At 35.9% G+C, this 26996-nt stretch overlaps 1 protein-coding gene across 1 annotated transcript in view; it reads left to right on the top strand.

The window, feature by feature from the left end:
• Positions 1-14415: 14415 nt before the first annotated feature.
• Positions 14416-26996, top strand: part of LOC100893604 (kalirin) — a 44890-nt gene continuing 32309 nt past the window's right edge. The window contains exons 1-4 of the mRNA XM_030974192.1: positions 14416-14627; positions 15149-15318; positions 25702-25876; positions 26438-26581. Coding sequence (XP_030830052.1) covers positions 14595-14627; positions 15149-15318; positions 25702-25876; positions 26438-26581 — 522 coding nt within the window. The 5' untranslated portion in view covers positions 14416-14594. The remainder of the gene's footprint in view (positions 14628-15148; positions 15319-25701; positions 25877-26437; positions 26582-26996) is intronic.

The raw sequence follows: 26996 nt of genomic DNA, 5'->3' as shown, positions 1-26996 counted from the left end.
AGCAAGATGAGTTTATGATAGTATGTGCAACATTTCAGATCTAAAGACTTTGTGGTTTTCTTTCAATGAGTGAAAATTGAAACCCTCATTTTGTACACAAAAAATGGGATGAATTAACACTGCCAGTTGCAAAAATTTTCAACTTAATGAATTTTCTCATTAAAAAAACAACAATTTGTAAATTTCAAAAGTTTTTAGATTTTCATAGTGCAAATCCTCCTTTAAAAGTTTAAAGGGATTATCTTTGCCTGATATTCTTAACAAAATCATGGATTTAACTCATGCTGCAATAGTAATTATAAATCTTTAGGTCAGTCAGGAATCCCATGACTTTTACAAACCAATCACCTGTCTGATTATCAAGATATTTATGATTGGAATTAGAAATGTCAAAACTGTTTGCCAAACAGTTTAGAACAACACTACAGTCTATTGGGGAAATGGGTATGGTAAAACTGGTCACTCAAGGATATTTATTTTTTGAAGCACCTCATGATAATTTTGAAGCGCAATTTGTTAGGGCTTCAATACTACACCATATAACAGACACTGATAACACGTAGGGCCATGCATCTCAGAATTGTAAAACTGGAAACACTGTTAAACAATGCCTTTAAGGATGTGTTTTATGACTATTCTGTTGAGCAGCAACAAGATGGTCTCTTTAATAGCATAACAACACAAGCACTGTAGCTATGAATTGTCCATTTAGCATGATAAAAACTGCTTCAAGTCTGCATCACCACTCCATTAGTTTGTAAGGCTCTTTATTCGTTAATATATGAGTCTCGGATCGTTGGAACATTATCTTCCCATTTGCCCAGGCACTGCAGCTGTGTAAGCGAATTTAGAAAGGAAACTGAGGAATGCTTTGAGCATGATTATGAATCCATATTTTCCACAGTTGTCAGGGTGACCTTTACGACATTCCTCTAGAAGTTTCTTCTAATGATATTAAGTTGAATAATATCATTGGCTGGAATTCTGTAATGATTCATATTTGCTCTTAATGAGCATTTTGTAACCAAACTTTATCACATAGTGTTTTGGCATATGCTTTTAGTAAATAAAGTTATAGTTTATTGAAAAAATTGATGTGAATATACAAGTCGTCCATCTGAAGCCAGAAGGGCATTACCTCATGCTATTAAAACGCAGAATGAATGCCTATGTGGCTCCTAGCAAGCAAACAAAGCTACATGTTATTAGTGTATTTCAATGTCAATTGATAAAATTAATGAAAAGGTTATGTAAACTGTGAATGAAAATTACTTATTTCAGGTGACTAAAAAGAAGCACCCTTTTTCTTTCTATTAGACATGATGCATTCGTCTTTTACATTTTTGTTTGGTTGTTGAAAATCAGAGTTTGTTTAGTCTGTGTGTATGGAAGGAAGAGATGCTTTCATTTCTAGACTAGGTATGCTGTAATGATTTATGGGGGTGTGTCACCCTAATTAGTATGCTAATGATGGCTAGCTTGGTGTAAGTGTTTGCATGCTAATACCTAATCAAAGCACGACCCAAGGAATCCCAAGGAATGACAAGGAAACCTGTTTCCAATTATTAGCGTACATGTAGAACCTGATGCCAATTTGCAATTGCTTTTATGTATTTAAAGAATATTTAATAGATTTTTCTACTTTCCATTAATATTAAGAGATGAACCTTGAAAAAGTAGGTTTACATAGTAGAAGTCACATGAATAAAAGATACAAGTTTGTATACACATGTATATAAATAAACAAATGAACTAATAAATAAATAACATTTTATTTATAAAAAACACATTTCATGAAATGTAAAGCGCATGGAAAATAAAATAGTTAATTAACTAACAAAAACAAAATTCTTATCATTCAAAACATACATTACCGGTAATTATAAAAAGGAGGATTAATAAGAATTAGAAAAAATATGTTTTCAGACACTTCTTGAAAGCTGCAAGAGTTATGGCATTTCCTTGACACAGGGGATAAGGAATTCCATATACAGGATGTATATATATATGACTGTTTATACAATCGTAAGTCATAATTATTTATGTGCGTTTCACAATAATGTGCCCCCTATTACTCACTCACCTCTAGAATAATCTTCATTTGTTTGATGATGAAAAACAATAATTTATATTTCCCTCATCATGTCCCTTATTTCTCTCTCACCAAGAAGTTTATTTGTTGTGTTTGTAATGCCTGCAAACATTGCCTTCCATACTTCTTCCATGCAAAATGAAGATGAAAGAATAAGAAAAGGCTAGTGCACAAAAGGAACCGTTGATATCATCAGCTCAGGATTAAAAATAGTTAATCCGGCAATTTCAAGGGATTCAATTCTAATAGGGACGTGGAGGATGAATAAAGGTGATGACTTTATTTGCCTCTCAGTTCTCTAAGGGCTCTTTTGTGATAATTGAATCTTATTCCTGCACTTTAAAGGTAAAGTTGGGTAACGGTCTCTTGATTTTGAAAATAAAGAAGGAGAAGAAGAGGAAAAAGAGATTGTGTAGAGGCTTTTGAGAAGAATTGTGTTTTATCAGGTTTGGGAATCATCAAACTTTAATATAACATTGATTATATATTTCCAAAATACTTAAACTTTGAAAAGCAACACACACACAGATATGGGTGTTCGGGACTACACACTTATGTAGCATTAAAAAGTTGGTTCAATGCTTCAAACTATTACATTATTATATGTGGAACCTGAGGACATGTCAAGAGCAGTTTTTTTATGTTCTGTTGTGCTACTATAACATTCACCCATGTAGAAATATTGTTAACGATAAAGATCACTAGTTATTTTGCACCTTTACATGACTGAAGCTTCTCTTTAATGTTTGTTGTTACTTTCATGCTACATTCATCTACAGTATGTGATGGAGGTTAATGTGTAAATTAAACGCGGCTTAAATGCAATTCATCCATTCTTTAATTCCCTTGTGAACATGGGATTCTAGTAAATAAAAACTTGTCATGATAACAACCTACCATGATTGGAAATTACTTTCTGTCCTTCGCTTGGATTCCAAAACTTCAGACATAAAAAGAATAAAGAAATATTAATCATTTGAATCTGAGTTGAGATTTTTACAAGGCAAGACATTGTGTGTAGAAAAATGTTTATATGGAAAAAAGTCCCAAGTATTATTTTTGTTTCAGATTGGGATTGTATTTCATTTTATTTTTGTTTGTGCACATTGCTGTTCAAGTATGTCTGAAAATTCAGAGAAAAACAAATTATAGTGGGTGTTGTACCTAATAATGTGAAACGTGGAGGAGAAAAGCACAATGAACCTGTCTGTCTGTGTGTTTCCTGCCAAGGTGCCAAGTTTGATTTAATTCCTTATGAAAACCACTTATACTGAGGCATGAAAATGGCCTTCATTCAAATCCATAACAGTTGTTTGGATTTTCCACATAACTTTAAAGATATTACCAGGTACGTTGAGATTTTAAACGTGACATTGAATCAAAATTGAGTTCAAATATTACAATAATGTCAGTAGAAAAGTTACCAGATAATTTGGAAAACATGTTTCAGACTCACAATACACACAATTATAGTATATGTTACACAAATCGTTCTGAATTTCCCACCAGATGTTAATTCCAAAGTATCTGTTATTCGAATATAAATAACAGATAACATAATGTGCAAGGGTTTAGAACTTAAGATGTATTACATTGTTAGGAAATATCACTGACAGATTAATATTTGTCTCCGATTTCACTCATTGTTTGAATCTCATACAATGTCTGCTATTTAACCATGTTAAAGATATAGTCTCTTTAACAATTTTTTTTAGCAGTTTGAAAGAAGTGAATAAGATTTTGGGAAGGTGTGTTTTTCTGGTTTAAACATCAATCATTTTGGAATTCAATGTCATGACCTGGAGGGTTCTTGGAGAAACATTTGAAGTTAGACGAGACCTTGAGATGGAAACCAGGCTTTTGGAGAGATGCCTGGTAACATCAATCAAGATATGACATCGTAACAATGGCCTAAAATAGATGAAAGTGTCAAAATGAATGAAGAGAAAAGTAGAACTTGTTAAATAAAGAGAGAGGGAAGGGGGGAATAGGAAGGACGATGGGGAGGAGGAGGAGAGAGAGAGATATATATATATATATATATATATATATATATATATATATATATATATAGAGAGAGAGAGAGAGAGAGAGAGAGAGAGAGAGAGAGAGAGAGAGAGAGAGAGAGAGAGAGAGAGAGAGAGATAGAGCTAGGGAGAGAGAAAAAGAGGGGGGGGGGGGGCAAAGAATTTTGAATAGATGTTTATCAATCGATGAACTTTATTTCTTCTGAGATCCGGGTTAGTATTTCTTCCACTGTAAACTTGAAAGGTATTCTAACCATTCTTTTACACAGTCTTTTACACTGTAACAGTTGACACCTTTCCACAATGAAAATTGTAATAGTTATATTTGTCCTGTTCTCTTATTCTGCCTATGTTGTAGGTCTCTTTATGTTTTGCATTTTTTGGTTCAGCACTATGGGAAGGGGCCTTCATGTCTGTATTGTATTCCTAGTTAATGATCATGATGAAATTTGCCCCGGGAGGCCTATATATGCGGTAGTTTTTCATAGCACTTTTCATCACCTATAACTAATTAGCAAGAAATAGATATTTGCTTAGGATTTTTAGCTCCATTAAAGGAGACCTTTGTATGTCTACAACTCTGCATTCTTTTGTTAACGGACAATTTCTTTAATATGTTGTTATTGTGTATAGTTTAATTGGTCTCATGTAGCTTCATACTAATGACGAGTCAAATGAAGTGGAATTTTGAGAACAATGACCAATGACAGCACATCGGTGAGCCAGAAACTTGAGAGAGCTCTCAGAGATTGTTGTTTTGGTTGAAGGGTTTCAGACTTTTGACATATGGGTATTGTTGCACCCTTTTATGCAAAGTCTTGTTTAGATACTTTACCCTCTTTGGTCTACTTGGGTGTTAACAAGTAGGTGTCAAGCCTGGTGTTGTGTTTGCGTTGACATCTTCTCTTTGTCGCGGTGTTTGTCCTCGACACATTCTTGAAGTGGCTGAGCATACATGGCAATACGACCAGGGTATAGATGAGAGGAAAGGGAGGGGGGGGGCAGTGGAAATTAGAGAAGAGAGCATGGAAAACTCTCTCTCTCTCTCTCTCTCTCTCTTTCTCTCTCCAAAGTTTATTTAAAGAGCTTTGAAAAAGAAAATTTATTTGAAGAGCTAAATAAAAAGACACATAAATATTGTGTTTGCTTTGGCATGTCAAGTAAACCATGATTAGGTTCATGAGTAAACTGTATAAAGTAACAGGTTCCGAAGAATAATGGTAGGTTTTTATAATCTTTCTATCAAATAGTTCGACAGCATTTTTGCTGCTATGTTGAATCAAAGAAATATTATCTCTTTGGTTGAATCATGGACGTAGTAGGTCCATGGTTGAACGTTGAATAAAGGATGGCACATGTAGGGGGTATTTTAAATATAGAACTTTATTTATTCTTAGTTTTTGTCCTCGTCTTTTCCTGAAGTGTAGTAGAAAGTGACTGAAATGGATAGTTTTGTTGTGCAATCTGGTTGGCTTTTTGCTCTGAATCGACAGGGTGTCCTTATGTGGTTTGGGATGCGTGAAACCACATATGGGATTGTTTCTCTCTTTCCAGTCCTTTTACTATGCTTTCCATTTCCATCTTTCTCCTTTTAAGGAGGTAGACTCTTTGATTATTGTCTTATCACCCCATCATCCCAGCTTTTCTCTGTTCTTGATTATTTCTGAGCATACCCCATGTACTTTACTTTAATATCTCTTATATGTTGATGATTTTTGTATAGACTATTGTATTCCTATTTTTAGTCAATCATCTTCTCTCCTCTTTTCTTCCCAACCATGGCATCGTATCAATCTCTTTCCATTTTTGAAAGGGTCAAATTAAATGTTATATGTAGGCATCTCAATCTGCTCTCTACTTTTCTTTTGTTCTCTCTCTATCTCTCTCTCTCCCTTTCTCTCTCTCTCTCTCTCTCTCCCCCCTCCACCTCTTTCTCTTTCCATCTCCGTCTCTTTACCTTTGGTTCTTTCACCACCCCTCTCGTTCCCTTCCATTCTTTCTTCACTTCCATCCTCAGTCACAGTCTGCCATTTCCAGTGAGTTGCTGTACCCAGCATGGTGTGGATACAGTGAGCTCTAAATATAGAATTCCAGCGTATATGTTTGTGTTCCTAATCATTCTCAAGTCGTAAATTTTTGTGATGCGATTTAGCCAGAGAGGTCAATGAACCCCCAAGCGTGTGAGGCTAGAGAAACAATCCAATCATAGGTCTGTGACCAAGGCTAATTTGCCTGTATTACAATGCTAATTGAGCACTAATCAACACTGCAGTGTATACAAATTCCTTGTCTTCAATGATACATGACTTGGGCAGCAGGACAACCAAGAAAAAGTTAACATTTATAGGGAATGAAATGTGAAATATTATTCCTACCTAAAAAGGAAATGTCTATTGAATGATATGAAGTTGTACAAAAATAGGGAATTTTGTTGACAAATTAGGATTTAGGAATCATAATTAATTACCTAAAAGAATATTCCTTCTTTCACAGATAAACTTTTATGTATTATTGGGAATTATTGTGAAAATTGATATTTGTCGTAGATTTCATGATTGCTGTGGAATTGGCAACATTTACTTGTCTCATAACTTCTCTTCACTCAGATTTGTAATAAGGTACATTCTTACTTTAATATGAAACATCTCCATTATTAATACATGTAGACACTTCTCATAAGTGCATTTTCACTTGCGCCATCTGGAATTCTCCTTCTTTCCTGTTCTCTGCTTTGATCTTTTGAACCAGTGAATTTCATAAATATTACAAGTGACAGCAATATGAAGCACACATTTTCTGCCACAAAACTCCAGAGAATTCACGTCAGCTTTCCAAGCGATATTTTCCCTGAAAGTCATAATAGAGAAAATGATTTCATGTGAATTTCCCTAGCATGGACCTTTTTACAGTTCATTATTGCAATATTTTCTCGAAAGAGTATGCAAAATATGTGGTTAGGAAATGTTAGGAGAATGTACCAAATTTGATTGTGAACTGGTGTATGTTTCTTTCTTTTATTCACCAAGATCATTGTTATCAAGTGTGGTATTCAGATTAAATAGCCTGCCAACTTGATCAGAAAATATGATTAGTTGCCCAAAGATTCTAATGCCTTCTCTCCCATTGCTCTTGCAATAAATCTTTTTTTATGTGTATGTTTGTTTATTGTCTCCCTTTATCCCATTCCTAGGAAAGCCCTTAACTTCTTGATAAAAAGAATAATTGGAAAAAGAATTAAATCACAAGAGAGCAAGAAACTTTGATTGATCACAATAGCCTGTATGCTTCAATATGATTGTTGAGATTATTTGTGAGCTGAATCATATGGGTTCTTTCAGGCTTAATGATGCTGTATGCTCGAGGAAAAATATCTGCTCTGTACACTTCATTGTAGGCCTGTCTTAATCAGTTCGAGACTGCCAAATAGCCCGCTATTTTTTATTTGGGAAATAATCCTGAAGTTACAAATTGCGTCTTCATCAGCTTAAGATTCGCCCTCAAAACTTGAAACTCGACCTTGAGAAATTAGCTTGAGATATTTTGTTCAGCGGTCGCGCATAGTGCGAGTTTTCGGGCTGGTGAAGACGCACTGGACAAATAGCGAGATATTTTGCATACTATACAAAGATATCTTGGGATAATTTTCCCGACCAAATATTCCACTAATTGCAACTTTGGGCTGATGAACTGGATAATTTGCGATCGTTGAAATAGTTGAAATGGCAGGATATTTGGCAATCTTGAACTGATGAGGACAGGCCTAGTGAAAATGTCCAGGAGTGCAGGAGATATTTGGTTTTCCGAGTCGGTGTGTTCAGGGTTAGCATGTGAGTTTTGGCTATAGACCTCTATCCAATCGTTTGTTAATTTGATGGATGCTGAGATGAAGGTCAATGAACTATAGGAGAAGACGAATGAAGCACTGAAAAGATGACTTACATTAATTCTATCTGGAAATATCATAATTGCTGATTTTGTTCTTCTTGTGAATCATATAGGCGTACACGTAGCCCTGATTGCTGTATATATTTTTCTTCTTTATCTCTCAAAGCTCATTGATAAAAACTGATTATTAACCCGTTCACTACTAAATTCATTCATTGCCATAAGCTTAATACAGGGGCTGCCCAGTTCCAGTAGGTGATGGGTTAACTGTGTCTTTCAATGCACCAATAAAAATTACAGATTCACGAATAAAAAAACAATCAAATCTAATTTAATTTTGATGCATGATTTGTTCTTACTATTGAGCATTAATATTAGAATTGGAGTATAGAATTGGGTCATATTATTCACAGTGTTAGATAATGAAAGACCCCACCGATAACTGATCATATAGATGTCACCGCAGTAATCCATGAGGTTGCTCTGCTGACTACTTAATTGATTAAAACCCTGGATATAATGTGCTAAATTAATTGCAACTTAATGAGTATCATTAGTTATAATCAAGGTCAAATTTGCGCAGGTAAAGAGATAAGTAGGTCTGGCATTGTTGTTAATCTTGTGCTGTTGATAGGGCTGATAAAGTCATTTTCTGCAATGAAGGCTTCTGCTTCTCTTATTAATGTCATTATGGAAGTCTTTTGACATTATTAGATGCAATCCATATGACTCAGCCGACATAGAGTCAGGACTAAGATCTTGATGTGCAGAGATACGATGAATATGAATACCATCCTCTTGCCATTGCCACTTTTTAAAATTAAGATATGAACCTTATCATCAGCTTGACACAACAGAGGTGGGGCGCTCCCCCCCCCCCCCAATTCATTCTGGACCTCTCAAGTTTAAAGCGTGTTTATATCCATTGGCCATTTTGCTCTCGAATCCCTTAAATTTCAAATCGTACACCAATAATTCCAAAAGAAAAGTTGGTGTGGATCCCTGTTTTTTCTCTCTATTAATAGGTAAGAATTTTTGTATGAGGTCAGTATAGTTGATAATGTATCATATGTTGAAGATGACAAAATAATATTCAAGTGGGACTGATGAAGAATTTCATTTATATGATCTGTCTTAAAACATATTCCATCTGGAGAGGATCCGTTGAGTTGAAGTGCATCTGATGGTCGGGAAGAAATATTATACCCCTTGACAAACAACAGGGCTATATCTGAAACTTATACATACACAAACACGGTGATACAGCCCTCTTAGACGTAATGAACAATATTTGATCCGGCGGCGATATATAGTCTCTTAGCGTTACATCTCGAGCTGTGAAGGCGTTGAGAAGTGAAGGAGATCTACTAATCAAGTTATCACCTTCCATGAACGCATCTCAGAAATAGAAGATGGAGATTAAGGGTCTGTTAACATGGAAACTAATGAACGCATCTCAGAAATAGAAGATGGAGATTAAGGGTCTGTTAACATGGAAACTAATGAATGCATCTCAGAAATAGAAGATGGAGATTAAGGGTCTGTTAACATGGAAACTAATGAACGCATCTCAGAAATAGAAGATGGAGATTAAGGGTCTGTTAACATGGAAACTAATGAACGCATCTCAGAAATAGAAGATGGAGATTAAGGGTCTGTTAACATGGAAACTAATGAACGCATCTCAGAAATAGAAGATGGAGATTAAGCGTCTGTTAACATGGAAACTAATGAACGCATCTCAAAAATAGAAGATGGGGATTAAGGGTCTGTTAACATGGAAACTAATGAACGCATCTCAGAAATAGAAGATGGGGATTAAGGGGTCTGTTAACATAGAAACTAAGAGCATCTGCTCTCTGCATGCATGTGTGAGAGACATGTACACGGTCATGCAGGAGGTTACTTCAGACAGGGACATGCCAGAGATTCAGATGAGTGTGCTGTTGAATAATATTAAAAGATATGTACAGAGTGAGGCTTATGATTTTAGTCACAATTCAAGCCTGAAATTCTAGAAATACTCTTGAAAGTACATTTGGAATGGGTTCTGTAATGTTGATTTGGCAATTGTGATTAAGAGCCAAAACTTATTATATTGGACTGAAAAAATATTACAAATTATTTCCCCTCTTCTATGCTGTTGGTCAATTTTTTTAATGAAATGGATTATTGCTACTCAAATTGTGTGTATCGATATAGACACATACACTAACAGATTTATAATAAATAAGTGGGAAAATGCTTACCGGTATTGCTTAAAGTTACAGTAAAAGTAAACAAGCTGGGTCGATTGTTCAAATGCCTTTTCTTTATGTTTTGAAGTTATAGACAGCCCCATTTACATGTAGATGTATATTACAATGTACATAGAGAAGAACCAACTCCGGAGGTAGTATGAAAATTGGAGACTGAGGGTGTGCTCATTGCAAGGAATAGTTTTATGGAGATGATACCCTCAAACCGGTTGAAACGTAGTGCTGAAAAGAATTTTAAGATTGATACCAAAATCTCATTGAATAATATTAATGGAACTTATGATCTCCAACATGTAGGTAAGATTGATTAGAGAGCTGAGACTGCATCACATATTGAGCTGTCGGTTTATAATCTTGCCTTACACCCTGTAACACCGTTGTTTCCATCGTGCCGTGGGGATGAAATGCTAATGAACGATGGTAATTCTATCATTCATTGCTGTCCTGATCGAATGATAAATGAAAAATGGAATCGCCTGGAGCTAGGTGCGGCATGCCTTACCTACAAAGTATCAAGTAGCCCTCTGTTTTTACACGGGGAAATGAATAATCATGGATAGCTCTTGGTCGAAGAGAAGCGTGTTAAGGAGAGAAAGGGGTGTAAAAGGTTTGAGCCTGATATTCTCTGATAGAGGTTTGAATTAACTCTTTGGGGTCCGGCATCATTGGAGAGTAACTCTGACCAGGATGAAGCTCACTCAGCATGGAGGATCAGGGGGGCGTTTCTCAAAAAATTGTCATCAGTGACAAATGACAGTTTTTGTTACAAGCTATACTAAAATCCTTGCGTCTGATTGGTTATCAGCAGATTTGTCACTGATTTTTGTCAATTGTCATTGAAAAAAGGCTTTGTGAAACAGGTATCAGGTTTCCAAGGGAACATGGATGCATTCAGTTACACATCTCAAGTCTCAAAGATGACAGTGTGGTCAAAGATGCACTATTTCATCTGTTTGGACCAGATAAAGGGGAGCAACGCCTATGTTTCAAAACAGAGTTGCCCTTCTGGCTCCAGGAGGAAGACTTGTTAGATTTATATTGTTTACTATACAACATGAATGTACAGTGTATACAGATTAGAAACTTAGCAAATGGTTTAGTAAACGAGCAATGCTGAAACAGTACAGTCATTGATTGATTGATCTGTTTTATATTATTTGGTATGAGCCTTTGCCACAGTTTATAGACCATAAGCTTTATGGTTCATTTACTGGCTGTTGAGTTAAAAGTTACCAGCAAGAGTCAATTTTCTGTAAATCTGTAGAGCTTTCAATTCACTGTGGTGGCATTTCTTTATAGGTCTAGAGAGTTTGCCCAAATCAAAGCTCTTGAACTAAACAATGGTGAGATATAAAGGATTTTATTTTATTTGAAGTGAAAAGAACAATTAATAAAGTACCCCCTTTCATTTGTTTACCCTCGTTTATTCTCTTGCTTGCCAGATTAGTGTTTGTCAAAAGGGAAAATACAACAGATTAGGCAGGATAATCCTCCAGCTTTTCTTCCTGGTTATTTGTTCAACAAGATGTCAGAGATGCATTCACTAGTCAGCAGACTGGCGCTCATTTCCCTTCGCTATTAAATAATCCGGGAATATAAATCTAGACTAAATCTATTGTATTTGGATTGTCTTTTTTTGCTTGTCACTGTTGGCAAAGTGCTTAAAACAAATATGGAATTACAAATAAAGTTTGAATTCCTAGTAATGTTGATTATTGTAGACTTTTGCCATTCAAAATAATATGAATTTGTACTACTATATCCAGTTGTATTGGATAGCCTGTATTCTTTTGACATGATAATCTTATAATTGTGATCTTGATTGACATTTTTAAAGTCTTATTTTTTTCTACTAGGAGTGAACAAGGAAAAATAAACAAATTTGTTACATATCACAACTTCATCTTACTGCCATAGATTTCAAAACATTTCATCACTTACAAGTAATAATTATTGATGAAGATAGTCACACCTCAGTCACCCTATCGTGACAGTCACCAGACCAACAACAGATCAAACAGACAATTACATTATACCAAATAAATAACCAAGAATCAGTCGGTGTGGAGTAGGTGTGGAGGCGGTTTGGTGGTGTGACTGGAATGATGGGCTTTTATATAGGTTTTTCTGTATGTATTGCCTATATGCATAGCATTATACTGGCCTTTTAAGAATGAGCTTCAGGCTACCTGTGTATACAATGATTTAAAATTCATGAGGCGTATTTCAGTCACTGTGAGTATAAGATGTGCTTATATTGCCCTCATTTCTCTGCAGCCCAAGTGATCGGTACCGTATGGGCATTAGTAGGTCCATGGTATGGGTCTCGGTGTAAAGCTGCACCAATGTGAATGTCCAATCTCCATGGTTTCAAGGCCTGTTCTATTGCTCTGCAATAAATATATATGTTTTCACATGTGATACTCTAGAAAAGAGAGAGGGGGAGGGGGAGGGGGAGGGGGAGGGGGGAGGGGGGAGGGGGGAGGGGGAGGGGGGAGGAGGAGGAGGAGGAGAGAGAGAGAGAGAGAGAGAGAGGGGGGGGGGAGGTGGTGGTAAGAGAGGGAGAATTAAAAAAGGAAGAGAAGAATAAAGGGGAAGGTGATTATGATGATAGGTTCAATAATATATTAAAAATGACAGTTGGAACATATCTACATGAAGTACATTGCCTTGTACATATAAATATTTGTAGAGTGTATTATCATGCTTTTGGCATTTTCCCACATTGCTCATGCTACACACATTCTAATGTCATATTCGGAGATATTCCATTTAATTGAAACAAAAATATATATTATTGAAGGGAAGTGTAAGATGTATACCATATACTTGAAGCTTTCTTACTGTAAGATTTATGATGAAATCTGTATACTCTGCTGCTACAACGTGTCAAAGACAGAAACTGTATGTAAATGATATGAAAAGAATACTATTGTCATGCCATAGGGTCAGAACCCTGACTCCACCATCGGCAAGAAAACTGCCCTGATGGCATGCTGCAACGATAAAGAGAATACTGTATGCTGCTGATGAGCTTCAAGTAAAATGTATTCTCGGTTAACTTTGTATCATAGATATATATTCCAACACTGTGAATTGTTATATTGTGCTGCTGGTCAGTCTTTAATATACTAAATAAAATAAGAGAAGAAAAAAAGCTTATAAAAAAATCAATAAAATTTCAAATCACCAAAATTAACAGCAGTCCAATTATAACCCAAGAGTAGGATAATCCTTTTCAAGAGGTGGTGGAAGGGATAAAGAGTTATGTCCTTAATTTTCAACAAAACTAACCTTTGCAAAGCGTTATGAATCGCAAGTAAAGTGTGACCTTGTATCATTCTGGTCCATCAGGCAGCATCAAAATATTGACCCACTCCAATTTATAGGGCATAACACTGGCTATTGTTCGTATTTGCTTCACAAATAAAACACACGTTTTTGTGTTGTCTTTGGCTGTTTTTTGCTCCTAAACAACTGTTTTGGTTGGTTAAGAACAAAGGAGTGTGCATAGTATGCTATATTGAGACAACTGTGATCTTTATTCACAAATTTGTGTTGCTATTGGTGATTTGCATTTAGTGTGAAAGATGAGTGTAGCTTTGAGGCAGGTCGAGGAATAGATAGTGAGGTCGAGGAATAGGTTGGTGATACATTCTGGATGTAAGTTTGTGGTATGATTATGATTTTTACAGTACAGTAGTTATTGTGAGAATGGGTGAGATGAATAGGCAGAGAGAAGAAAAGTCAAGAGAAGAAGTTGAGAAGAAAATGAAGTGATGGTATAAATGGCATAATATAATGATAGTAGGAAATGTGAGTGTTTGCCTGATTTGGGTGTCATGTATATTGGCCCAAATCATAATGAGATTGTAAGTGTGGCTGCAATGTAAGGAGAGTTAAAGTTGCTTTTTGAAGGAGAATCTCTGAAGTTTACCCAACCCCTCCCTCTAAAAAAAAGGGGGGAGGGTGAAGGTGTGAATATGTAGAAATTGTGAGCAAGTGAGAAACAAAGATAAACACTGCTTGTTTTATATGACATGATGAATTTTGTAAATTTAGATCTCGTAAATCAACCTGTTTTTTTAAACGAACACTTTTTTTTATCAGTTTTTTAATCCAATTATATGTTTAATTACATTTCAATTTTTTTTTTTCCATTTATATTTGCAGAATACTTTCACAAATGCAGAGCGACTTCTGAAAGACGCCGCGCAGCTCGCTCAGACCGGGGAGTGCGAGCCGGACGAGATCGAACCAGTTGCGAGGGCTCTAGAAGCCAAAGTCGGGGACTTTATTAGCCGAGTTGCACAGCGTCGTCAGTTGCTTGTTATGTCAGTGGCCTTTCATCAGCACAGTAAAGAGGTAGGTTGAGAAGGAAATCTTGTGGTCCTTAGCTGGTCACCTCGTAGAATTTGACATCACTAAACAGTTTTACTAAACTCTTGTTCTTGTGACAAATGCTTCTCAGTCTATTTCAAAGTCTTAACTGAATTCCAAACTTCAGCTGTAGAGCTAACACTAATCCTTACTCTTAAGTCCCTAATCCTAATCCCAAAACGCAACCCTAACCCTGTATCTTTAGTGAAATAAAGCCTGCAGTGCAAATGTTACTGGGGCACATGGTCAGATCAAACAATTAGCTTGATAATGTTGTTTTTTAGTATGATCACCTTGAATAATTACATTAGTACAATCAAGCATATTCTATGTGACATAATATGTTTTCCTCCAACAAGAGTGAAAATGATTTTTTTTAAATCTATTTGATTCTTAGAATGTCAGTGTATGGATTTGAAGTGAGGTTTTCAAGAAATCAATTAAAAAGTAGAGTACTATTTTCTGTAATCGATGGTATAAAACAATTTTATCTTATTCTCCCACAGCTGAGTATATGGTACAAAGAACTGCAAGAAAGTTTGCGCAGCAGCATCGTCTCTGAGGCTGTGGACGGTGCGGAGAAGGATTTAGCAGAGTTTGAGCATCAGAGGACGATAACTGTCGATGCCTCGGTCAATACCATTGGAATAGGACAAAATCTGATTGACCAATTAAGGTATGTCATCTCAAATTATTCCATAATATCAAGGAAATAAGCTAAGAATGAAACATGGGGGGAGGGGGCGCAATGGCTCATTGATAGAGCTGTGGTCTTGTAATCAGGAGGCCCTGGTTTGAAACCAAAGAGATGTGCTAGATATGGTTTGTAAGGTATAGATCCTCATCACCTGGTTCTTAACTTCTTACCAGCCTCTAAACCATATGTCGGGTTCATTTGTAGTCTGATAACTGAAGTAATCGTCCTCCTCATCAACATCAACATAACAAAGTGTAAATAAAAAGAGTGAGAAAGAAACAGATGGATTGATACATGAACGGAAAGAGAGAAGAGGAGAATGAGAGGAAAATGAGAAGAAATCATGGTTTTGTTGTTGTTACGATACCGTAAAACTGTAAATGGTTATAAATGTCACATCTAAACCTCCACAAAACAATAAACCAAAATGATAGCAATGCTATTACCATTGGTGAATGCATGGAATGTCTTATTGCCCAGCTATATACACTATTAACCTGTTAGGCTATTTTTTCTAAATGGAGCCTGACATTCATGGGTCATTTGAAATTCCCGTGGGACCGTCCATAATGGTCAATCTTCCTTTGATATCTCATATCATAAAAATATATAATTGACAGTTAAATAATAATTGCACTTGTTAAGAATGGACATGTAGCCTTGGTTGCAGGTGAATTTGCTCTTTCTTTGCTCTGACCATGGACCTACTAAGAAGTAGTAGTCTTAGGGTGCGTTTAATCGACACTTTTTCACCCTAGAATCACGGTTTCTAAAGACGTTTAGTTTAAAACGCAATGCGTTCAAGCGATTTTTTCGTCGGTCGTAAAAATAAACGTGTTTGAAAACACAAACATGAAACGCTGAAAAAGATGCGTTTTGTATCATGATTCTGCAGAATCACGGTCGCTAAAATTCGATTGAACGGACGGAGTTCTCAATCATGATTGTATGACGGAGCCTGTTCCGGTTTGGGCAAAAACCGCGCGCCTGCTTTTCATGCAATTTGCGTTTACTATACCATGCTCTTTATCATGGCCTGTTCCGTTATGTTATACCTTGTTTTCCTCTTTTTCTCTTTCTGTTTTTCCTTATGTTATTCTTTGTTTCTTCCTTCTATTCTTATGTTATTCTTTGTTTTTTTCCTTTTATCACCTTCTCTTATGTTATTCTTTATTTTTATAATTCTATCACTTTCTCTTTCTGTCTTTCCTTATGTTATTCTTTGTTTCTTCCTTCTATTCTTATGTTAATCTTTGTTCTTTTCCTTCTATCACAGTTTATTATGTTATTCTTTGTTTTAATCATTCTATCACTTTCTCTTTCTGTCTTTCCTTATGTTATTCTTTGTTTCTTCCTTCTATCACCTTCTCTTATGTTATTCTTTGTTTTTTACCTTCACTCACAGTCTCTTATGTTATTCTTTGTTTTAATCATTCTGTCACTTTCTCTTTTGTTATTCTTTGTTTCTTCCTTCTATTCTTATGTTAATCTTTGTTTTTTTCCTTTTATCACCTTCTCTTTTGTTATTCTTTGTTTCTTCCTTCTATTCTTATGTTAATCTTTGTTTTTTTCCTTTTATCACCTTCTCTTATGTTATTCTTTATTTTTATAATTCTATCACTTTCTCTTTCTGTCTTTCCTCATGTTATTCTTTGTTTCTTCCTTCTATTCTTATGTTAATCTTTGTTTTTTTAATTCTTTCACTTTCTCTTTCTGTCTTTCCTTATGTTATTCTTTGTTTCTTCCTTCTATTCTTATGTTAATCTTTGTTTTTTTCCTTCTATCACCTTCTCTTATGCTATTCTTTATTTTTATAATTCTTTCACTTTCTCTTTCTGTCTTTCCTTATGTTATTCTTTGTTTCTTCCTTCTATTCTTATGTTAATCTTTGTTCTTTTCCTTCTATCACAGTTTCTTATTTTATTCTTTGTTTTAATCATTGTATCACTTTCTCTTTCTGTCTTTTCTTATGTTATTCTTTGTTTCTTCCTTCTATCACCTTCTCTTATGTTATTCTTTGTTTTTATAATTCTATCACTTTCTCTTTTGTTATTCTTTGTTTCTTCCTTCTATCCTTATGTTAATCTTTGTTCTTTTCCTTCTATCACCTTCTCTTATGTTATTCTTTGTTTCGATCATTCTATCACTTTCTCTTTCTGTCTTTCCTTAGGTTATTTTTTGTTTCTTCCTTCCATCACCTTTTCATTCTTTGTTTTTTTATTGCGATCTATGCTCAAAACAGCAGTCGACAGTCGGCCGTAAACAATTCCAAAAAGCGCGCGCCGAAGTTGACCTATACTTCCTGGGTCAAACTGCGAGTGTGATCCGCAGTGGCTGGGCTCGAAATGAGCTAGAATCAGCATTGATGAAAAATCGCTTGAACGCTAACCGCAGTGACCTTGTTTTTTGTAACGGCGTTTTGATTTGTGATTCATGTTTGTGATTCTAGCTTCGAAAATTCGATTGAACGCACCCTTAGTAGGTCGATGCTCTGACTAAGCAAAAAATAATTGTATACAATTGTATTATACATGTATTGAATGAAATCAGGAGCCAATGTTATAACACCAGAAGAATAGATGTCTTTTGCAATCCTGTTTGTATCTTCTTCTTGTACGTACTTGAGTACTTTTTAGCTGGAACAATAAGTGATTCATAAGTGTTCTTGTTATTCAAGTTACATGTCAATGCTCATACATGTTACATCCTAGCATTGTTATTGTATGTGCCTTCACGTTTCCTGTGTAATAAGACACAGTGCGCATCCCTGTGTTTACAACCGTTGATGATATGTTTCTCAATACATGTCTTAGTTCCGGCACTGGATGTATCAGAAACTCATTATTCCCTCCTAAGACTATGTTTACATGGTGTGAACATGAAGGCCTAAATGGACATGATTTCATGCTTGGTGTGACACATAGGTCTTCAGTATGCTCTGTATGCAGTGGTCTATTTACGGTGTCTATTTACACGCGTACTGCCCACCAAGGATAACAATCTTCCTTAGAGAAAGAAACACTGGACAGTGCTTGTGATATACAGACAGTGTGCAATAGGCCTGTTTTCATCAGCAAATAACCCACTATTTTCAGACTCTGGATATTATCCCGGAGCTCGAAATTGCGTCTTCACCAGACCAATATGCTCATCCCAAACTAGCTCAGATGGCTGCAAATTAGCCCGCTATTTCCCAAATAGCAGGACATTTTGGAAACAAGACCAAAATTTCTTGGGATATTTCTCGACCAAATATCCTGCTAATTGCAACTGCGGGCTTTAAAAGGTTAGATATATAATTAACGTTTTGAAAACGTTACAAACGTTAGGGGGGGGGGGTGGTTTATTTTGACTGTACTGTAGTTGAAGGGTGTTGCACAATTATCCACTGGGGTAGAGTTATGGAATAGCAGGAAGTTCCCTTTGTACAGACACTGAAGTTGTTGAAATGCTTTAAAAAAACAATAGTTTATTATCATTATCCCTAAAAGCCATGATCAGCCAGCTTTGATTGTTTACAGAGGCTTGTAATGGGAGATAGGATGTTTATAGGTGTCTACATGTAGGAGATTTATGGGACACTGTAATCAAAGCTTGCAGGGAACCGTGAAGCCCCCCTCCCGGTCCCCCCCCCCCCCCACCCTTATGAAACCAAATAGGTCTTGATACCAAGGCAATAGGCACTGGTGAGTGTAAGGAGGGGGGGGGGCAACCTGCTAGTGGCCCCCTGTTTTGATACATCTTAAAAATAGGAAAATAAAACATCTTTTGTTATTTTTAATACTTTATATGCACCCAAATATATGACAAACTCCTTTTATATTTTTGAAGGGGGAACCGGAACAAGTGCTGTTTTTATGTAAATCATGTAAGTTAGTTATTGTAAGAAATTTGAAACTTTTTTTGAAATTTTGCCTATCAGATTGTTTTCCTGGAGTGTACCCCCCCCCCCCCCCCCCCCCCCCCCAAAATCCTGGATCCTCCACCTGAAATGGGTCTCATGTTAAAGTATGTTCTGATTCCTTGTTTCATTGATGATCATCATCTCCAAAGAGATCTTTCTTGGAATTGTGTAATGGATTGTCTATCCAGGGTCAGGCATGGCTATTGATGATCACTTTGGGATTGCCTACGCTATTTCATAATGGTTTCCTTACAGGTACATCTCACAGTCCTACAAGACTAATGAAGTGTACATTTGGAGGCTTGCTTCAGTTGCTTGTAGGACCATCAACTAAAATTGTACATTTGGCCATGCGTGCACCGTGTACTTTAGGTTTGTTCAATCAATAATATTTACACTGAATTACTCCCAAGTTTGGATTGAGGTGTTATTTGAAGAAATCAAGAAATTCAGAGAAAATCAAGATTGATCCAATTCAGAAAATTCTTGCGATTCCAGCAGCAGCGAGGAAGTAGATTAAGCAGGCCATGTTGTGCTCCCAGCATGGTTGGTATACATCACAATCAGTCCTGTTTATCTTGGCTCTGCCAAAGAGTTTACACAGTTGCAGCCCCCTGTTCAATATGCCCTGTAATAACCCACCAAGGACATCTTACAACTCCATTGTATGTGTATGGGACTAAAGAAGAAGAAAAAAAATCACCAGGGAACTGGTCGGTGTATGGTAGAGAAGTAGCACATAGACCTTGATGGCTTTGCTTTGTGGAACCTAAGGAACCTAAAGATCGTAAAGAAAAAGCCTGCAGGTCATTAGGTAATAGGATTTCCCCACTTCTTTCTCAAAAACTGTTTTGTCGTCATTGTTTGACGAATGAAGGAAGAAAAAAAAACGATCAGAAGTTAACAGAGGGTAAAAGTGATCATAAAAGTACATCACAATCTTGTTATTCAATTTTCAGCCTTGCTTTGGGAAACCTGTTTGCAAAGCTTCCCTTCCCTCTGATACAAACAAAACAAGGATCTCAGACTAGCTTTAACAAATTGTTATGAAATAAAAGTACAGACAGCCTTTGAAATATAATCACTGAAAGACAGATTTGCAGATAATCCGTACTCTAGTGTTTATCAGATCTGGGTAGATCTTGTGATACTGTGTAGTGCTGAGTAAGCGTAAGAGAAAGAGAACACGAAGAAGGAAAGATAGAAAGAGAAAGAGGGAAGGGGTGTGAATATGATTCAGAAAAATGGAATATAGTAGGGAGATAAAGCAAGCAAGAAATGTGGCCAGGGAAAGCAAAATGAATGTTCAACATTGAAGCTGTGAGAGTGAGGTAGTGAAGAAAACAATTATCTTATGATGTTGATGGAAGCACCAACAAACCATATATTTTTGTTAGTCATATTTCATTTGGTAATAATAATTATATATTTATATACATATATATTAGAAAGAAAAATGTTTTATTTGACCAAGAAATATGTTTTCTTAAAGATGCAGTAAATTGGAATTTAAATGTGGTCATGATTAATCCTTTATGGGTGTTTAGGTTTGTGCCATTTGTTAGCGCTGAGCTACAGGTATTATTTTATTTAATATTACAGTGCCAACAAATTTATATTACTCCATCAAGCTAAATCGTATAGACAATATCGTATGTCATATCTCCAAATATAATGGAACTAGGAGTTCTTCATATATTCAGTGTTTATATATATCGTATATCATATCTCCAAATATAATGGAACTACAAGTTCTTCATATTCAGTGTTTTCATATTTCATGCTCAATCAAGAAGATAATTATTGAAGATATAATATGGGTTTCATTTAAAAGTTTCATCCCAGAGAGAGCGTGCGAGTGAGTGCAGAGCAGAGCAGATGACATATCAGATGTATTTAATTGCTCGCTACGAAATTGATTTTTCCTCTTCCCTCGTCAGAAATAATTCATGAATTCTGGTCCTCATCTCGTGGCATCGACACTTGACCCTTTTCACATCACAATCTCATAGAGCTGTATTCCCCAATATGTGTTTGTTGAATCATTAAGAGTCTCTGAATTAAAACAACTCATTAGGCCAAATAAAAATAAAACATGTTTAGCGTCCTGCCTTTTTGAAAAATGGGAAGGAGGAGGCCCCCCCTTTTTTCTTCTTCAAAATGGCTGCTCCGTACATTTTCCCTGACAGTCAGGCTATTTTTCAAGATGGCCGCCGGTAAAAGCCCCCCAAAGGAAGTCATTGCTATTAAAGATAAAGTTGAGTTCTGGTCATGTGATTGCATTGTGAAAGAAACGGTGTGGAATCTATCAGAAAAGATTGATCATCTAGTATATAAGTATTCGAGTGTATTGCAAGGTTCTTGAATCATCAAAATGATAAGAAATTTGGCCAAATCTTGGCAAAGTTACAAGCACTGTACACAGAATGATGTATATGGGACTACACGAGCACATGGCGAAAAAAACCTACCCCCCGATTTTTACGATGTTTCATGTCATATTTAGAATATGATGGCATTTGAAGAGCCATGCTTTTCAGGGAACATGTTTAATCTGATGTTCTTCCACCCTTGCATAATAACAATGATAACGCTCACAAATTATTTTTTACCTCTTCCCAGAACTCAACCTTCTCTTTAAAATCATTGCTAAACATGATTAAATTTTTTTTTTTTTTTAATGGCCTTATAGGTTTTTAGATTTTAGGTGCCCATGCTGTGTCCCAGGCACCTGTTATAATAATAGTATGCCTAGTATGATTACAGAAAATACACATGTTGTAGTAGAGGGTGGATTGTCCCAGCTGAGGATTTAGCTTTGGAAATAGGTATAAACTTTGAGATATTTGAAATTCAGATGCTGTACTTTATCTCATCACAGCCAAGTTGATGAAGCTAGGAGCCTTTAAAGCAGGTGCTATCATCTTCTGTGATACCTCTATCAATGAGTGAATTCAATTAGCATTTACAGGATCGTTTATCCACCCGCTCACATCCTCAGGAGGTTTTTATTTTCATTCAATCTGTCATTGCCTGAGCTTTCAAAGACATGCAGCCCCAGTTCAGACAACCAAAATTCATTGTATTGCTGTTCAAAAACTATACAGGTATATGATAAGTTATTGGATTATTTTCATAGTCTGAATGGCCTATAACAAAATGTTGTCGATCAAAACGTATGTTTTAGCAACATTTCAAAAACAAAAATTGATAAAGAATCTGAACCATTTCTCCTTAATGTTGCTTCATACTGGGAGGGGCTTATCTTGAGCGCACACTGATGATTGGTCAGCTGTCATGTCCGTTGGTCTCTTCAAAACCAGTTTCTTCATTCAACTTTTTCTTCATATGATATGTTTTATAACCCAATCCCTTTAAGTCAGTAGGTGTACAATGAGTCTTCATACACTTCTCCTTTTACAAGTTTAATATAATTTTCTTGTTGTCTAAACAGGACATGATATACGACTGGTTAGGCTCCTTGATGAGCTGCTTCCTTTATCCATCTTTAATGAAAATCTTACAAGATTGGGCCTTGCTTCAAGGAGAAATTAGGGTTCGACCATGCATCGTTTGGAGCCGCTTTCAAATTTTGGACTTGTACTTTCTGAAAAATCTCTCAACACTTCATGCACGCAAGAAATATCAGGGAGCATATCTACGATTTTTGTGATGGGAGCTCCAAGTGGATTCAGTAGAATGTTATTGGATTCAAGCTTATTTTATTAGGTTGGGAGAAGTGCTTACACTTACACCCATTTGTTGTGGTGAAGCATTATTAATATTAAGTCAAGCAAAGAAAGATGCATTTAGTGGTAACTATAAATAGTAAATTGCAGGAGCATACATCACCTATGTGGCGTGTTGTGGTAATAGTAAATTTGATTAACTACAATGTACAGTGCTGCACTTAAATTACATGCTGTGTATGATTTATCTTCTGAGAAGGAGAAGGGTATATCAACACCCATCATTTCACAAAATGGTTAACACACCTTCTGGCTCTCAACAGATGATATTGTTTGTTTGGAACCATAAGGGCATTAATTCTTGTGTTAGGTACTAGGTATATTAATTAATGCCCTTATAACTCTAAAGGGATGATATGATGAAACGGGTCATGATGGTGAATAAAAGAGCATCGATTGGGAAATTAGTATTCATTAGCAAACTGAATTTCAACGCATGAATATTCATGAAATGCCACTGATTTTCACTCCCTGGTGGCTGAGGTATACCTTTAAATACAAGAACTCGCCAGCAAATCACTGGAAGAATTCAATTAGTGTTGATTTTTTTTGGACGGCCAAGCTGGGAGAAAGAGCATCCTCATCCCTGTTGATATTCTCGGGAGGGTAATACCCGTTCGATCTGACATTCTAATTTACATGGCCGCCACTGGCTAAAACGACACAGGACATGAGGGGACCCAACGGTCAATTTCATTAGTAAGTTCTCCTCACTCGCACTTGGTTAGGATTAATAGATGCACCTTCGGTTTCAAGCGGCGAGGGTGTATGTTTTCATGAATTGGAGAAGGGATTGGAAGGGTGTGTTTACACGGGGGTATGTGATAAGGAGAGCTGTGCTTCTGGAGTAGCTATACATGTAGGTGCAACTTGTGTATGAGGGGTTGATGAACTACAAAGGCATCAGTGTGAATTGTCTTCTTGCTAAAATTTCTGAATGGGTTAGCGTTTAATCAGAGTTTGTAAGACATTGTTTCTATTTGAAGTAACTCAGAGGTGAAGACATTGGTAATCAATGTGTTTTCCTGCAGCAGTTTTCTTCTTCTGACATTTTTAATGCAGTGTTCATGTGATTCTTAAATATTTTGATATGAAATAAATACCACATGAATGATAAAATGCAATTATCATTTCTAAAATCATACTGAAATTTTCCTCTTAGAGTAATATATTTTAGTACTTAAAACCCCCTGATTGTTTATATTTGCATCATATTGAAATCACAAGTGAGATGAATGGTGACGTAAACAAACATTCTCATGGAATTGAGTTAGTTATACCTTCACATTGTAGCAATATGTATACCTTGAATCCAATATGAAACATAATCAAACTTTGAAGTGCATACTATCTATTGTTCTGCACAGATATTAGAACGTGATAGTCATATTCATATTCAATGCATATTGCCTGGTATGGTAATCAGTATCACATTAAAGATGTTAACTACCTTTGTTGTGCCCCAGGTAACAGTTTCATGCATGCTATGTCTAGTAGAAGGTGGAAAGAAGACATAATGGATACTGATAGAGAGCGTCAATTATGGGAAATGCTTCTACTGGGAAAATATTACTTTGGTCCATTTTATAGGTTATATGACATATTTACTATTTTTTTAATATTAGTGATTATTTTATCAATTTGGAGTAAGAATGGCATTGACTACTGTACTTTAACATGCAGTTAATGCCCATCTGGCTCTCAACAGACAATGTTATCTTCCATGTCTATGACGGATCATTTATTTTTATAGCTGACTATCGATCATTGTGTTCTCAAGAGTTTATTTTAATCTTGAGTTGGTGCTTGCAGCTACCAAAACATTATGATTGGAGTAAAAATTTCACTTCTGTGCTTAACCCATTTTTTCATACAAGCAAAGTGATGTCGTTATTATTCAGTTGCATAGTATCATATGTCGAGCATCAGGTTTCCCTATGCTTTTCATCTTATCATTCACTTACCCATAGCAGTGGTGGTAGTGTTTGTGATAATGAATAGCAGACAATCACAATTACTGTAATTTCCTTTGCAGTTTGCACATCAATTTCGACATTGTATTATTATTTTAGGGACAGAAAAGGAAGAATGAGATACAGAGGAGGAAAAGGGGGACTTGGGAAGAGAAAGAGCCAGGAAGAGGGGAGAAGAGATGAAAATAGAAGAAGAGAGAAAATACAACGGGAGAAAGAGAAGAGGAGAAAAGAAGGAAGAGAAGAAAAAGGGAGAATGACAGGGAGAAGGAAAGAGTGTGAGAGAAAGAGAGAGAGAGAGAGAGAGAGAGAAAGAGGGAGAGAGAGAGAGGGAGAGGAGAAATGTAATTTCATTCACAAATGGAAGGAGACACTCTTGTCAATGAGTCAGCAGGGCATTTTTATGTAGCGCCATCTGTTGAAATAAATCATTTAGTTTCAATGTTATTTTGATATAATATTGATAAAGTTGCTGAATAGCTTTCAAACTTCACAGAGAATGCAATTAATTTTATGACATTAAACATAGAAATCTCAGGGAAATATCTTAATACTGTCTTTGACTTATAAAGAAAGCAATATCTTAGGCAAACTATAAAGTACTTGTTGATCTATTGTGGAAAAAACAAAACAAAACTGCATGCAAAAGGAAAGCTTAGTACGTTATCATGGTATTTCATGAGAAAGAGGATTTTATTTCATTTCGTGACTTTTTTTTCTCATTTTTTTTCACCAGGCAAATCGAGATGGATACGAAAAAGGCAAACTACAGTGATACGTGCCACCACATTGATGGGATGCTGAATAACCTAGAGGATGGGAGGAGTAAGCTGGATGACCTATGGGCCACGAGGAGGCTCAAACTAGAGCTATGTCTGCAGCTCAGGCATTTTGAAAGAGATGCATTAGAGGTGAGATTAGTAAAGGGTCAAGTTCGTTTTAAAAGTAGTGTAAAATGGTGTAAAAATAGTGTAAAAATAGTGTTAAAATAGTGTACAAATAGTGTTAGAATAGTGTACAAATAGTGTACAAATAGAGTATAGAGTTGAAATAATGATTTTCATCAAATTCAAATTGAAGGACAAGTACTGAGCAAAGAAGAGAACGAGAGTCTTCAAGTGGTATAGTTTTTGGCAAATTGTGACATTGTGAGGAAACAAGAAATGTCTCCAGAGTATGAGAGGAAGGCTTAGCAAGAAATCATTAAAGAAGAAATAAAAGACTACATATAGTCTATAACTTTGATTTTAAAATGTACATTAGCGAGTAAACCAAGACAAAATTGAGGTGTTGTAGACTAGGAACGATGAAATTATCCAGTAAGGTTTATTTTTTTAATATCAAGAAAAATAAAGCCTTAAAGGAGGAAAATATTTGGAATCAGATAGGGATGAGAAAGAATGACTCAAAGATGAAGGGAAATAAATGAATATTACCAATATTGTTATTTGTCATTATTATTTGTATTTCAGCTTCTGAGTCAGCTGCCAATTTGGACGCAAGAGATGCACAATAGGGATTACAGCTTTGATCTGGACGCAGCTGATTTCATTTTAAAGAGTCATTTAGAGCTGGTAGAAAGTATTCAAGAAAACACAGTACAACTCATTCAAAAGGTAAGAAAGTTTCCTTTATGTTTAAGTGGTCTATACATTTATTTATTATCTTGTATCATTTTGAGAATAATATGACGGCTGATGTCTCAGTCACTCTGCAATATTGACAAAAAATAACAGATTCTTGGCCATTGAGGGTCATCCTTTCAGTCTATTTTCGGTCTGTTGTCAGTCATGGTGTGATTAGTATGTTGGATATTCTTTTAAATAACAATTTGATTACCCAAGACATCGGATCATATCATATGTGCAACACAGTATGTGCACCATCTCCATTCCTTGGGGAATATTCATTGTCTTTACACAGTACATACACCTGCAGGTATGACAGAGAGTTGCAGATTTCCTGATATAGAGGCTTTCACACAATGAGCTGATATGAATCCACCGACATAATTATGCCGTAGGCCCTTTT

The sequence above is a fragment of the Strongylocentrotus purpuratus genome, unplaced genomic scaffold (assembly GCF_000002235.5).
Source record: "Strongylocentrotus purpuratus isolate Spur 01 unplaced genomic scaffold, Spur_5.0 spur5_scaffold_7, whole genome shotgun sequence".
NCBI lineage: Eukaryota > Metazoa > Echinodermata > Echinoidea > Camarodonta > Strongylocentrotidae > Strongylocentrotus > Strongylocentrotus purpuratus.
Note: the sequence above shows the minus strand (reverse complement) of the source record. Positions and strands in the feature narration are given on the sequence as shown.